The 14,115-nt window shown below is 51.2% G+C and overlaps 1 protein-coding gene across 4 annotated transcripts in view; it reads right to left on the bottom strand.

The window, feature by feature from the left end:
• Window positions 1-13,872, bottom strand: part of TROAP (trophinin associated protein) — a 112,892-nt gene extending 99,020 nt beyond the window's left edge. For 2 of the 4 annotated variants that reach the window (XM_029594671.1, XM_029594675.1), the window contains exons 1-3: window positions 13,131-13,872; window positions 12,246-12,441; window positions 6,047-6,183 (exon numbers count right to left, since the gene is read on the bottom strand). In XM_029594671.1, the coding sequence (XP_029450531.1) occupies window positions 6,047-6,183; window positions 12,246-12,441; window positions 13,131-13,295 (498 nt within the window). In that variant the 5' untranslated portion in view covers window positions 13,296-13,872. The remainder of the gene's footprint in view (window positions 1-6,046; window positions 6,184-12,245; window positions 12,442-13,130) is intronic. The other 2 variants (XM_029594672.1, XM_029594674.1) reach the window with 2 other exon arrangements.
• Between the last annotated feature and the right edge of the window lie 243 nt (window positions 13,873-14,115).

Genomic DNA, 14,115 nt, shown 5'->3' with positions numbered 1-14,115 from the left:
ATAGTCCTCCTGTGGGAATACGGATCCCAAGGGCTTACTGGCAAGTGTTCATCCAGTCCCTAGCTTGGGGTACCTATAACTTTACATGAGTTCCATGTTTCTTGTTGGTTTAGTACAATTGTGGTTACCTGTTTTTGTTTTTTGCTAGTCTGTCCACAGTTGCTTTTAAAAAGAATACTGGCAGGCTAGGGTTCCTGTACGGCTAGATATACTGTGACGTCAGCTTGCTCCATCTACATCTGATGGCAGGGGAGCATAAACCACTGGTCCTGAGTCCATCTATCTACATTATGGAAAACAAAATTATCAGATAAGTAATTTCTCAGTTCCTTAGCATTCAAACAGGTGGATCCAGAACCAATGGGTTATGCACATCTACCAGCAGATGGAGACAGAGCAAAGCATTGACATCAGCCTGACAGTATTCTCAGTCTACAGCAGATGGTGGATGTGCATCTCCCTACTGGGGATTATTTTAATTTTTAAAAGGAGAAAAGAAGAAAACTTATTTGCCTCGCTCTCCTGTGGTGATAACTTATAGTCCCTCCCTCAGTTTAGAATTCCTGAGGTGATATCTTTGGACCCCTCCCTCAGATGAGTGCCTTGTTCTGGCAGTTGGTTTTCAGCCGGTGTGGACTTAGCTGTGTGGTGTGTGTAACAAAAAACCCCCAAAAACCAAAAGGCAAGCAGGTACAGGAAGCTAAGCGCAGCAGTGAAGGTATATGTCCTCTCCCTCCACAGCTGGAGACAGACTCTGTACTCAGCTGGGACAAGCTGAGCTCAGGTAAAAAGTTTAAAAAAAAAAAAAGGGGGGGGGGGGAGATCAGGAGGGGAGTTTTGTAGGGTTTCTTCTTCCCTCCAGTCTCCATGCTCGGCACGCCAATCTGACGTTTGTTCCCGCCTCTGGGGGAGCTTAGAGGACATGGGCAGCCTGGCAGGTTGAGCAGCCTTTTGGCTAGGCCCTGCCCTCAGTCTTTTCTTTTTTGTCGCAGGGTAGACTGCGGTGGCATTTCGCATGTTTTTTTCTGCACATTAGGCTGCCCTCTAGTTTTATCAATTTGTGCTAGTGCGTCCGGCTATGTGTCCAGATGGTTAGGGGTGTCTTTCTGGGTATTCACATGCATGCACTTATCTACGTGTGTAATCTGAGTGACCTCATGGGAGCTCAGTTTTTGGATGCTCACTGAAGCAGTGTAGAGTGCCTAAATTTTGGGTGCCTAGTTTTTTTGCAGGGCAAATACAGCTGGATGCACTCTTCTCAGATGCCTGTTAGAACAAACTGACAGGCTAATGGCACCTATGGCAAAGAAACTTAAGCGCCTTACACTCTGTGCTGTTTATCATATTTGGGCCTCTCAGCCTGGCATTCCCTCTAACTTGTGTCAGCGCTGCTTGGAGGATTGTGGGAGGGGGGGGGGGGGGGGGGAAGGTAGTTTAGTAGGCGCAGGACAAATGCCCCTGGTTTTGGCATGGATCCCTCTGCCTTTTCTTGGGTAGAATATTTTCAAGGACTGCAGTCTTCATCAGGCGCAGTCCTCTGCCCCAGCCAGTCTTAACAGGTCAGGGTCGCAAGCGGCAAAATCTCGCACGCCTGGCACCACCAGGAGTACTAGTCCCTTCTGGCCTTCGATTTTGCGAACTATCCTGCCCAGCAAGGGTCAGAGAAAAGGCGAAATGCAAGCTGTCTTCCGGCCAGACCTATACGAGAGTGTCTATGCCCAGAAACCACGGATCTCTCCTGAGACTGTAGAATCAAGGAACCTTTGCATGGCGAGAAGTCGCCAGCAGGTCTAGGAATGGAAGGCCCCAGTGATCCACGATCAGCTGAAATGCCTTGGCTGACAAAACCCACTCTCCGGGTCCAGACTCTCCCTGCTTAGAGTGTCTACTCCCAAGTTGTTTTTTCCTGCAACATGAGAGTTCAAGATCATCTGAAGATGACCTTCTGCCCATACCACAAGCTGGTCTATTTCTTGCAACACTGGCAGGCTCTTGGTTCCTCCCTGGAGATTCACATAGGCCACTATCATCACGTTGTCTGACATCACACTAACTCCTGCAACCTCTAGCTGAACTGCAAGCATGCCACCCATACCACCTGGGCTTCCAAGGTCACCGATGCTCCAGCGGAACTCTTCGGCATGCTAACACCCTTGGGCCGTCAACTCCAGACAGTGAGCCTCCCCAATTGTGAAGACTCACATTTGCACGAGTACCAACCAGGTTGGAGAGGACAAGGGAATTCCCTTCCTCAGATGATCCTCCCCACCTCCAAGGGTGGCTGCAGAGGTCCATTGCCAAATGAAGCCGAACCAGATATTCCTGAGACTGTGGGTTCCAACGAGACAGCAGAGAGCGATGAAAAGAACGCATATGTGCCCTCACTCACGGCACCACTTCCAGGGCTGCCGCCATCAAGCCGAATACCTGTAGGTAGGACCACACCGTTGGACGCATGGTGTTCAGCAACTGATGCACTTGAGACATCAATTTCTGAATCCGAACTTCCAGTAGGAAAATTTTGTCCTGCCCCGTGTCGAATTGGACCCTCCAGACACTCCAACGATTGGGATGGCTGAAGATCGCTCTTGGTCAGGTTCACAACCCAACCGAGCTCCCGCAATGAGATCACCTTGTGTGTCACCAAGCAGCTCTCTTCCTGAGACTTAACTCGAATCAGCCTGTCATCCAAATACAGGTGTACCAGGATCCTCTCTCTTCACAAGGCCATAACCTTGTGAAATGTACTGGGAGCAGTGGCTAGACCAAAGGGCAGTGCCCGAAACTGCTAACAGCACCCCAACACTGCAAAGATTAGCAAGCATTGGTGCTCCAATCAGATGGGAATATGAACTTAAGCCTCTGACAGATCCAGGGAGGTCAGAAATTCTCCTTACTAAACTGCCATTATCACAGAGTGTAAGGTTTCCATGCGAAAATGAGCCATCTTCAAATGACAGTTGACCCTCAAGACCCAAGATGGGATGAAAGGAGCCCTCCTCCTTCTTGGACACAACAAAATAGAATAGTGCCCAATCTTTGAGACATGGGCACCGGAACCACAGCCCTCAGCCTGAGCAGCCTTTGAAGAATGAACTCCACTGCCTGCTTCTTCTGCAGGAGTGGCCAGGGGATACCATGGACAGATCCCGAAGAATACTGCGAAATTCCAGACCGAGAGGCATCTGAGGACTACTTACCGAGCCAACTTCCCCTACTGAGGAACAACTAGAGGAGGGCCAAGGTCAGGTGCCCCACCTGAGAGGTCTTCAACCAGAGCACATCCAGCTGGGAACATAAGAACATAAGAAATTGCCATGCTGGGTCAGACCTAGGGTCCATCAAGCCCAGCATCCTGTTTCCAACAGAGGCCAACCAGGCCACAAGAACCTGGCAATTACCCAAACACTAAGAAGATCCCATGCTACTGATGCAATTAATAGCGGTGGCTATTCCCTAAATAAACTTGATTAATAGCAGTTAATGGACTTCTCCTCCAAGAACGTAACCAAACCTTTTTTGAACCCAGCTACACTAACAGCATTAACCACATCCTCTGGCAACAAATTCCAGTGCTTAATTGTGCATTGAGTGAAAAAGAATTCTCAGATTAGTCTTAAATGTGCTTCTTGCAAACTTCATGGAATGCCCCCTAATCCTTCTATTATTTGAAAGTGTAAATAACCGGATTCACATCTACTCGTTCAAGACCTCTATTATATCCCCCCCCTTAGCCGTCTCTACTCCAAGCTGAACAGCCCTAACCTCTTCATTCTTTCCTCATAGGGGAGCTGTTCCATCTCCTTTATCATTTTGGTTGCCCTTCTCGTACCTTCTCCATCACAACTATATCTTTGAGATGCGGCGAACAGAATTGTACACAGTATTCAAGATGCGGTCTCACCATGGAGGGATACAGAGGCATTATGACATTTCCCATTTTATTAACCATTCCCTTCCTAATAATTCTTAACATTCGGGCCGATACAGTACAATGCGCTCCAACAGAGTGCCCTGTTACCCTGCCATTGGATGCGCGTTTTCCCTTACCCCTTATTCAGTAAGGGGCGGAAAATGCGCTTCCAACCCGCCGAACCTAATAGCGCCCTCAACATGCAAATGCATGTTGATGGCCCTATTAGGTATTCCTGCGCGATTAAGTAAAATGTGCAGCCAAGCCGCACATTTTACTTTCAGAAATTAGAGCCTACCTAATTTCTTCGGGCACCAGGAAAGTGCACAGAAAAGCAGTAAAAACTGCTTTTCTGTGCACTTCATGGTGATATTAAGTCAGAGGTCCCGAAGGGTAAAAAAAGTAAAAAAGAAAAGAAAGAAAAAAAAATTTGAAGTCGGCCAGCGGCTGTTGGGTCGAAAACCGGATGCTCAATTTTGCCAGCGTCCGGTTTCCGAGCCCGTGGCTGTCAGCGGGCTCGAGAACTGACGCCGGCAAAATTGAGCGTCTGCTGTCAAACCCACTGACAGCTGCCGCTCTGGGCCAAAAGGAGGCGCTAGGGATGCACTAGTGTCCCTAGTGCCTACTTTTGCCCGTTTCTACCGCCGGGCCTCATTTAAATACTGAATCGCGCGCACAGGCGAGTGGCCTGTGTGCGCGCCGGGAGAGGGGGCATTCGCCCGCTCTCTCGAGTACTTTACTGAATTGGCCCGATTGTTTGCTTTTTTTGACTGCTGCAGCACACTGAGCTGATGATTTTAAAGTATTATCCACTATGATGCCTAGGTAGTAGTTCCTAATATGGAACCTAACATTGTGTAACTACAGCAAGGGTTATTTTTCCCTATATGCAACACCTTACACTTGTCCACATTAAATTTCATCTGCCATTTGGATGCCCAATCTTCCAAGGTCCTCAGAGCGAGGCCTAGCCTATAGAGGTTGCTCAACCCACAAAGCTGCCTACATTCCTCAACCTCCCACGGAGCGGGACAAATACCAGAATGGTGTGCTGAGCTCTGAGACCGGGCGGGAGAAGGAAACCCTGTTCAGTAAAACATCCTACTAAGTCTGGCTGAGCACGGAGACTGTCTCCAGCTATGGCGGGAGAGGGCAATTGCCGTCACCGCCATCTCAGCTTCCTTCACCCGCTTTCAGCCACTCAAGCAGCTAAATCCACACCGGCAAAGCCAGCTACCGGACCAAGGCACACCTCTGAGGGACCATGGAAATCACCTCAGGAATTCTCAACTGGGGGAGGGACCTTTAGGTATCACCATAGGAGAGCGGGGATTTCTTATCCAGAATTTAGATTTCAAATTTCTCCTTCCAAAAAAACTCAAAGCAATCTCCATAAGGAGATGCACGTCCACCATCTGCTGGAGACTGAGAATACTGGCAGGCTGGAGGTCACTGCAGGGCTATATAGATTGTGACATCAGCTTGCTCTGTCTCCATCTGCTGGCAGGGGAGAGAAAATTTGCATGCAAATTTATTGTGGATATCCTGAAAACCCGACTGGCAGAGGGGGGTCCCCAGGACAGGGTTGGGAACCACTGTTCTAAAGAGAGTGACTGGTGTCATGGCTGGGAAAAAGTAACTGATTTGCATTCCCTCCATTTATAGAAAGCAGTTACAAGTTTGTGTCAAGTTTAAAACAGGAAAGGGAGTTGAGTTATAAGATGTGTTGGTGTATGATTTTGGACATGCAAGTGCATGTATGCTGCATAGCATCTAAGTTCTTCCTGCAAATGTTTCACTTTTCTACAATGCTAAATACAAAAGTTCAAAATAAAATCTTCAGGGTGTATTTAAACAAAAGTTTAACAAAAACTAGATGGGGGCTAAAAAATTACAAACTATTACAAATCTGAAAGGATTGGTGGTAAAGAGACTGAAGATCTTAAATACAGAAATAGTGCACCACACACACACATCCAAAACCTTGCTCATCTACAGGCACACACAACCCCACTGCTTCCCTATCAAGATACTTCGCCACTACCCTCACTGCATCATTAGCCTGCTGCCAGCATGCAAAGCATTCACCCTGACCCACATCCTCCCTCTCATGGTGAACCTGCAGGCACTTACCCGGTTCCCCCTTACCGGCACTCTTTGTACCAGACTGGCAGCTCGGTTGGTGCCCATGGCACTTATGCTGACACCTTTATTAGAAAGGATGCTTGCTAAAGCCACAGGATCGGCCTTGAAGCCCTTGGCAGTCGCACCTATGGAAGACAGCTCAGTTAGCTGGTCAGTTCTGAGCTTTGCCTCTCAGCAGCTGCACTGTTCTTTCCCACAAAATTCAACCTCTGCCGTTTACAATGACTGGACTCAGTTAACACAGACAGTTTCCAAGCTTTGTGCTAGTTATCTACGCCGACAGCCTGAAATCCCCACACCCACTGCTGTTCGCTAGTGATCAGGAAGCCCCTGCCTGGCAATGAAAGAAGAGGGCAGCTCCTTGCAATGCAAAGAAGACTATAGCAAGTCTACCCACATCCGGGGCATATAAATGACCTACCCAGTATGCCTACGGCCACTACAAAAGGAAAATTAGGTTCTTACCTTTGCTAATTTTCGTTCCTGTAGTACCAAGGATCAGTCCAGACAGCTGGGTTATGCCTCCTGTCCAGCAGATGGAGTCAGAGAGAAAACTGAAAGCACCCCCTAGATATACTGGTGTGCCACCTGCGATCCCTCAGTATATGTGATATCAAAGCAGAAATAAGTAATTGACCACTTCAGACAACTTCCTCAAAAATTTCCTGTACCCCCTTGTAATTTTGTAGGCATGTAGGTACTTAAAGACTAGATCAAACAGAAACTTCCTGGACAACATAGAAGACCAGGTAGAACTAATACAACACAAATAGTGTAAAAGACAAACTGAGGAATTACAACTTACCCTTAAAAACTGGTCCGAACGTAGCGAACACAATCTGCCAAGGAAGGACCGTGGAATATGAGAAGACGAGCGGACTCCCAGAACCGTGGGCGGGCGTCTGGACTGATCCTTGGTACTACAGGAACGAAAATTAGCAAAGGTAAGAACCTAATTTTCCTTTCCCTGTACGTACCAGGATCAGTCCAGACAGCTGGGATGTACCCGAGCCGCCTGAACTGGGGTGGGACCCTGAGAGTCCCGCTCGAATCACGCTGCTCCCAAACGACTGAGCGGACGGACCACGGACATCCAACCGATAATGCCGGGAAAACTTATACCATGATTACCAAGTGGCCGCCCTGCAGATCTCTTGACTAGAGACCAATTGACGTTTTCCGCCCACGAAGTCGCCTGAGAACGCAAAGAATGAGCCGTAAGCCCATCTGGAACCGGTTTACCACAACCAATATACGTGGACGCGATAGCGCCCTTCAACCAGCGGCGATAATAGACTTGGACGCCTGAAGCCCCTTCTTGGGCCCATTCCACAAGACAAACAGGTGGTCTGACCTACTAAAGTCGTTGATAACCTCCAGATAACGCAGAAGGACCCAACGGACGTCCAAACGCCTCATGTCTTTGCCTGGAGCCGACCGGAGCTCCTCTTCCGAGAAAGAGGGCAAATCAACCGTCTGGTTAACATGGAACGAAGAAACCACCTTAGGTAAGAAGGAGGGTACGGTCTGTAAGGAGACTCCCGACGTGGAAACATGCTAGAATGGTGCTCTGCAGGAAAGAGCTTGCAGCTCAGAAACACGACGGACCGAGGAGATGGCCACTAGGAAAACCGTCTCGAGAGGTAGGTCCGTCAAGGAAGCCATCCTGATAGGCTCAAACGTGCCGCACACAGGCCACGGAGTACCAAGCTCAAGTTCCAGGAAGGACAAGGAACACGCACCAGAGGTCGCCAATTCCGACCACCTCTCAAAACAAAACCGCACAACAGCAGGGTGACTCGCAAGAGAAAACCCCTCGACCTTGCCTCTCAAGTAACCTAACGCCGCAACCTGAACTCGGAGCGAATTGTACGCCAACCCCTTCTGCAGGCCATCGTGCAGAAACGAAGGAATGTGACCCACAGACAAATGACGGGGCGCAACAGGTAGCGCAGCGCACCAAACGTGGAAATCTTCCAAAGACCTTCGCGCCTGAGGGAGAGTTGAAACAACCGCGTCTGAATAGCCTCTCTACCTCAACTGTTTCCGCTGATAAGCCAGGCCGCCAGCCAAAAGTATCCGCCAGATCGAAAACACCAGGCCCTGACGGAGAAGATTTGGAAGATGCCCCAGCCGTAGTGGACCGTCGACCGGCCGGTTGACGAAACCGCAAACCACGGACGGCGCGGCCATTCCAGAGGTACAAGAATCACCAGGCCTTGGTGATACTCTATGCGCCGCAACACCTTTCCGACCAGAGGCCATGGAGGAAAACACGTAAAGAAGAAACTGACGGGGCCACGGAAGCACCAACGTGTCCACTCCTTCTGACCCGTGTTCCCGCCTTCGGCCGAAGAAACGCACCGCTTTCGCATTTAGTCTGGTCGCCATCAGATCCAAGCGTGGGGTCCCCCAACGCTGGGCGATGAGGTGCATCGCCTCCGCCGACAGCTCCCATACTCCGGGATCTAGATGCCGACGACTGAGAGAATCCGCCTGCCCGTTGTCCACGCCGGCAATGTGAGTGGCCGCTATGCTCGACAAGTGCCGCCCCTGTCGATTTACTTACGCCACTGTAGTCGCATTGTCCACCAGAATCCGGACCGCTCGGTCGTGGACGATCGGGAGGAGGCGGCGTAAGGCCAGAAGCACCGCTCTGGTCTCCAGGCGATTGATGGACCAAGTGGACTGGAGCGCTGTCCACGCGCCCTGGACTCCTCGGGCCTGACAGAACGCCCCCCCAGGCCGATAGGCTGGCATCCGTCGTCACCACAATCCAAGACGGAGGCTCCAGGTCCGCACCCTGCAGGAGAAGACCGGGAGTTAGCCACCTGGAAGGACTGGAGTGGGCCGGGTCCAGCCAGGGCAGTTCCAGGCCGTAAACCTCGGTCCTGAGATCCCAACGAGAAAGCAATGCGGTTTGTAACGGCCGCATTTGCGCAAAAGTCCACTGCACTAACTCCGCAGTAGACTCCAAAGGACCAATGATCTTTAAATAATCCCAAGCCGTAGGAATGGGAAGGGCAATCAGGCGCCCCACCTGAGCCATGATTGAGCATGCGTTGATGTGGGAGAAACAACCTTGCCCTTTAGGGTATTGAAGCGAGCGTCCAAAAATTCCAACTGTTGGGTCATCTCGAGTCAACTCGTTGCGAGGCTGACCACCCAACCCAACAACTGAAGTTGCCGCACCACCAAGGAACCGCCCGATTGCAAGAGTCTCGCGACTTCGTCCGGAGGAAGCAATCGTCGAGATAGGGATGCACTAGAACCCCTTGCCGACTGAGAGAGGCCGCAACCTCTACGAGAACCTTGGTGAATACCTGAGGAGCGGTCGTCAGCCCGAATGGAAGGGCACAAAATTGGCCATGACGTCCCAACACCATGAACCACAAGTACCTCAGATGCCGCTCTCGGATACCGATGTGAAGATACGCCTCGGCCAGGGCCAAGAAGCCAAAAGTCTCCCCTGTAAACGGCCGCAATAACCGACCGTAGCGTTTCCATCCGAAAATGAGGCACGCGTAAGGCCTTGATCACCCCCTTTGAGATCCAAGATCGGTCTGAAGGTGCCCTCCTTCTTGGGAACCAGAAAGTATATGGAATACCGACCTGTCTTGATGTCGTCCGGTGGGACCGGGACCACTGAAGTACAGCTTGCTGCTTCTCCGGGGGCCCGCACAGCGATGTTATGAAGAGATCCCGGAGTGAACGTGCAAAATCCAACTCGTAACCTCGCCGAGTCACGTCTTGCACTCATAGATCCGAAGTTATTTGGACCCACTCCTCCCAAAGACGGGACAGCCGATCTCCGGTTAAAGGAACGGAGGAGCGGGACTGCGCGTCTTCAATGAGCGGGCTTGCCGGCAGAAATCCTTGCGAGGCACCTCCCCGCGGAGGCCGCCTACCATGAAAGGAAGAAGACCAGGACTGGGACGTCGTGGGTTGCTGCATCTGGGGAAGAAATCACCCATACCCGTACGGAAACGCCGTTGACCCAGAAACCGAGCCCTGGTATTCCCAGAGGGCCGAAACCGATGGGGCTTGTCCTCGGGCAATTTGTAAACCTATTTATCTCCCAGGTCCTTAATAATCTGATCTAGTTCCTCACCGAATAACAACTTGCCCTTAAGAGGGGAAGGAGCCTAACCTGGCCTTGGAGGAGGCGTCTGCCGACCAACGACGGAGCCACAACAACTGCCGCACTGAAACTATAGAGGACATAATTCTCGCTGAAGTGCGCAGCAATCATATAAAATATCCGCTGCGTATGCGACCGGCGCTTCAATACAATTTTGCCCGCTCCGCCACAGCCGGAGGGAGCTCCTGCGCGGTCAAGGCTGTTGGACCCAGCGCAGGATGGCCCTCTGGACGAGACTGCTGCACGCGGCTGCTCGTACCCCCAAGGCCGCCATGTCAAAAATGCGTTTCAATAAGGCCTCCAACCTAGGGTCCTGGAGATCCTGCAAGGCTATTCCCCCCGTAACCGGACTAGCCGTATGTTTGACCACAGCCGTGATCGCTGAATCCACCGCGGGCGTCTGGAACAGATCCAAATATACCGCGGGTCACGAATACAAATTATTATTATTTTTTTTTTATTTATGGCCCTGTTCATCCGCAGGGAAGCCTCCGGTAATTCCCATTCCCTAGAAAAAATTTAGAAAACCTTGGGATGTAAAGGGAAAATCGGGGGGCCCGAAGGCTGGCCATAGCAATATCCCCCGTGGAGGTAGCAACATTGGAAGGTGGAGCAGGCAGCTCCCACCCTTGCAGGACATGGAGGATGAGGGACTTAACTCATCCTTCCCAAATAAATGTAGCACCTGGGGGCATCCCTTCTAAGACCTCTAGGTTGTCCGCTGCATGCAACTCTGGTGCCCCCCCTGGAGGGCCCGGAGCGGCTACTGAGTCCCCCGCACTCCCGGCCCCCCCCCTCGGGCGGGTGGCCTGCGTCTCTGTAGATCCACGCCCCCAGCAGGGTCTCCTGTCCTGGGAGTCTTCGGGGGAGAGGGACCTGCTGCTTCCCCACCAGATTCTGCCTGCAGTAGAGCTTTGTGCTTTAGGAGCACACAGACAGACGAAAACGGCACCGACCTTTTTTTGTTTTTGAATTCAACTTATGTGAGCCCGGGAGAAGGGGGGGCTCCGAAATCCCCCAAATCGCCCCAAATCGGGTTGAGGTCGGGAAGGGAAGGGGGAGGAGAGGTTTCCTCCTCTGCAGCCGAGTGATCCGCCTGCCTAGTGGCCAAGATGGCCGCCGCTCACCTCCCCGAAGGAGGAGGGGCCGGAGGATGGCTGCTCGGAGCTGTGCTAAGCCGCGGTGTCGGGGGCAGAGAAGAACCGCTGCGGGCGATTCTTCTCTGCCCCCGACGCCCAACTCGACCCCCGGGAAGGTCCCCCGCCCCCGGGAAGACAGTGGGAGCAGAGACCCTCCCGGGAGAGTCGCGCCCCCGCCCCCCCCACAGGCCGTGCAGGCCGAAGAACGCTGCATCGCGGTGGCAGAGGAGCTGCCAGAAAAGCGCGCCAAAAAAGAAGGTAAGTAAATTGTACCAGAGAACTGCGCCAGGTGACCCAGCCACCCCTTCCGACGTCCGTAGAGGCACTGGCAGGCCGGGGCTAAGCAACAAACCAGCTCACTGCCTGTCACCAACAGGCCTTAAATGGCTCAAACACTTTTTTGTCTTTTTTTTTTTTTTTCAACTTTGCTCTCCTTCTAAACCCCCTTCAGGGCTAGGACCCTGGAAAATGGGGGGAGGGTGACCGGCCCACCGGTAAACTCTCCCCCAGCCTCATGGACACTCTAAGCCGGGGAAAATAAGAGGGCAAGCCCTCTGTGCCTGCCACGCTCTAAGCTCCTGCGCTGCCAGGGAGAGAGAGAGAAAAACAGACAGTCTAACAAGAATAACACAACAAGAGAGAGAAGAAACCACTTGATCCGGTCCTAAGTATAACTAGCGTACTATAATAATTTGTTTCCCAGTACTGACAAACTGACCAGGCCAGGACCGCAGGTTATGCCTCTCAATCTGCTGGAGTCAGAGATAATACTGAGGGATCGCAGGTGGCACACCAGTATATCTAGGGGGTGCTTTCAGTTTTCTCTCTGACTCCATCTGCTGGAGGGGAGGCATAACCCAGCTGTCTGGACTGATCCTGGTACGTACAGGGAACACAATGCTCTTACCATGCTTCACATCCAGTCGATTCTCCAACAAAGGTCCTCGGGGGCAGCTGCTCTTTAAGGCATTTGGGGGCCTCTCAGGCTCTGGCAGAGCCTGAGGCCCTACATCTGTGACTGGCTGCAACTGGAACCGGTCCCCTTTCTGTGTCAGGTTGAAGGGGCAAGGCCGGGTGCATGCCCTCTTCTTTACTGCTTTTCCCTGCAAAGAACAAAAACAAGCAGTGTTATGCTGGCTTAATACAATGCAACACCCAGCCTCAGAGGGAGAGAAAAAGCTACCCAGAGCCTCTAGCTTTTCAATATGGCATACAGAAATAGTTACATGGGGGGGCACCTTAAGAGTAGAACTACCCATTCTGGTCTGTATACCTCAGAAAAGTGGGTACCCCTTTACCATATATACATAAGATGATGAACAACTACCTACATATTGAATAGCAAGATAGGGCTCTGGGAGAAGGCCAGGATCACTATTCAGAGGATAAGCAGCTGGAAACTACATACCTAATCTCTGCAACAACTCAAAGGCTACCCCTGCAGGACTCTCCCTAGGGGAGAGCACACTGCATGACAGAAGGCAGTGAGGACTGGGCCTTGCAGTATTGAGTAAACGGGAATACACAGCAAGTAAAGATGAGAGCGGGTATCAAATTTATCCTAGATTTTTATTAGGAATTACTGTATGTTATTAATGTATTCCTGATTTATTATTGAATTACTCTGTTGTAAAATGCTTTGGGTTAAAATATTTGTTCAAGATAATGTAATTGAACATAACTTTCCACAAACTACCAAAGAGACAACAGCAGCATGTAGTCCATGAAAAGGGGCAAAAGTAAGAGCCGCAACGCAGCATTACTCAAAGTTCCTTTGGCACTGGTTTGTTACCTTCTGGAACTTATTTTGAAAGCTCTGATGAATCTTCTCAAAGTCTGGCACTGGCTTAACTTTTACCGGCAAAGGGATTTTACTCTTAAAGGTGGAATATGAACCATCTCCAGGGCAAGAAACATTCTCTTTGCCAACCAGCTGGACTGCGCTCTCCGACTGCATTGCTTCTAGTTGCCTAATACGTCCCTCGTCTGCTTTTCCGTCAAAAGGCAGATAGTCTCGGATCTTCCGGGCTTGTTACCTGATCCAAAACAGTGATGTGCAGAAGACATTCATAGGACACACTAAGATGAGTTTACAACAGACAAGCAAAGCCTAGTAGTGGTGGATAAAAAGGGGTGGCATGTTCTCCGAGGCCAGGTCACGGGGCGACTCTTCTGTTTGGGATGCAGGACAAGGATGATAGGCGCCCCGAGCTCAGACCACAGCGTGACTCCGCTGTTGGGGGATAGACAAGACAGCTGGCAGGATCCCCGGGGTCAGGCAGGATCCCCGGGGTCAGGCAACAGCGCGACTCTGCTGTTGGAGAATGGAGGAGGGGGGGCTATAGCAGGATCCCCGGGGCTCAGGCCAAAGGATGCGTTTCCTGTTGAGAGATGACGGAAAGGGGTGGCAAGGTACCCGGGTCAGGCTCCCGAACCCCTGACTCCGAGCCTGCTCTCTACCGAGCTTTTCCTCGGAAGGCCCGAATTTGCTGTCTCCCACCCCACTGTCAAGTCGCCGATTCTCTCACGCAGAACTTTTTTTTTTTTTTTTTTTTTCTCCCACGCCTCCAGTTTGTAAAAAAGCAACCTCGCTGATTGGAGGACAGCAGTCGGAAAATGGGCGGATGCAGCCCTCCGATTGAGTGAGAGCAGAGAGTGGGCGGGGTGAAGGGGGCGGATTGGTCTAGCAATGAATGGATGGATTGGTCAGACCGGCGCTTCGAAAGCCTATAGAAACATGGAGGCAGGGCTAAAAAAAAAAAAAAAAATGTTACATT

Source organism: Rhinatrema bivittatum, chromosome 3, assembly GCF_901001135.1.
Source record: "Rhinatrema bivittatum chromosome 3, aRhiBiv1.1, whole genome shotgun sequence".
Classification (NCBI taxonomy): Eukaryota; Metazoa; Chordata; class Amphibia; order Gymnophiona; family Rhinatrematidae; genus Rhinatrema; species Rhinatrema bivittatum.
Note: the sequence above shows the minus strand (reverse complement) of the source record. Positions and strands in the feature narration are given on the sequence as shown.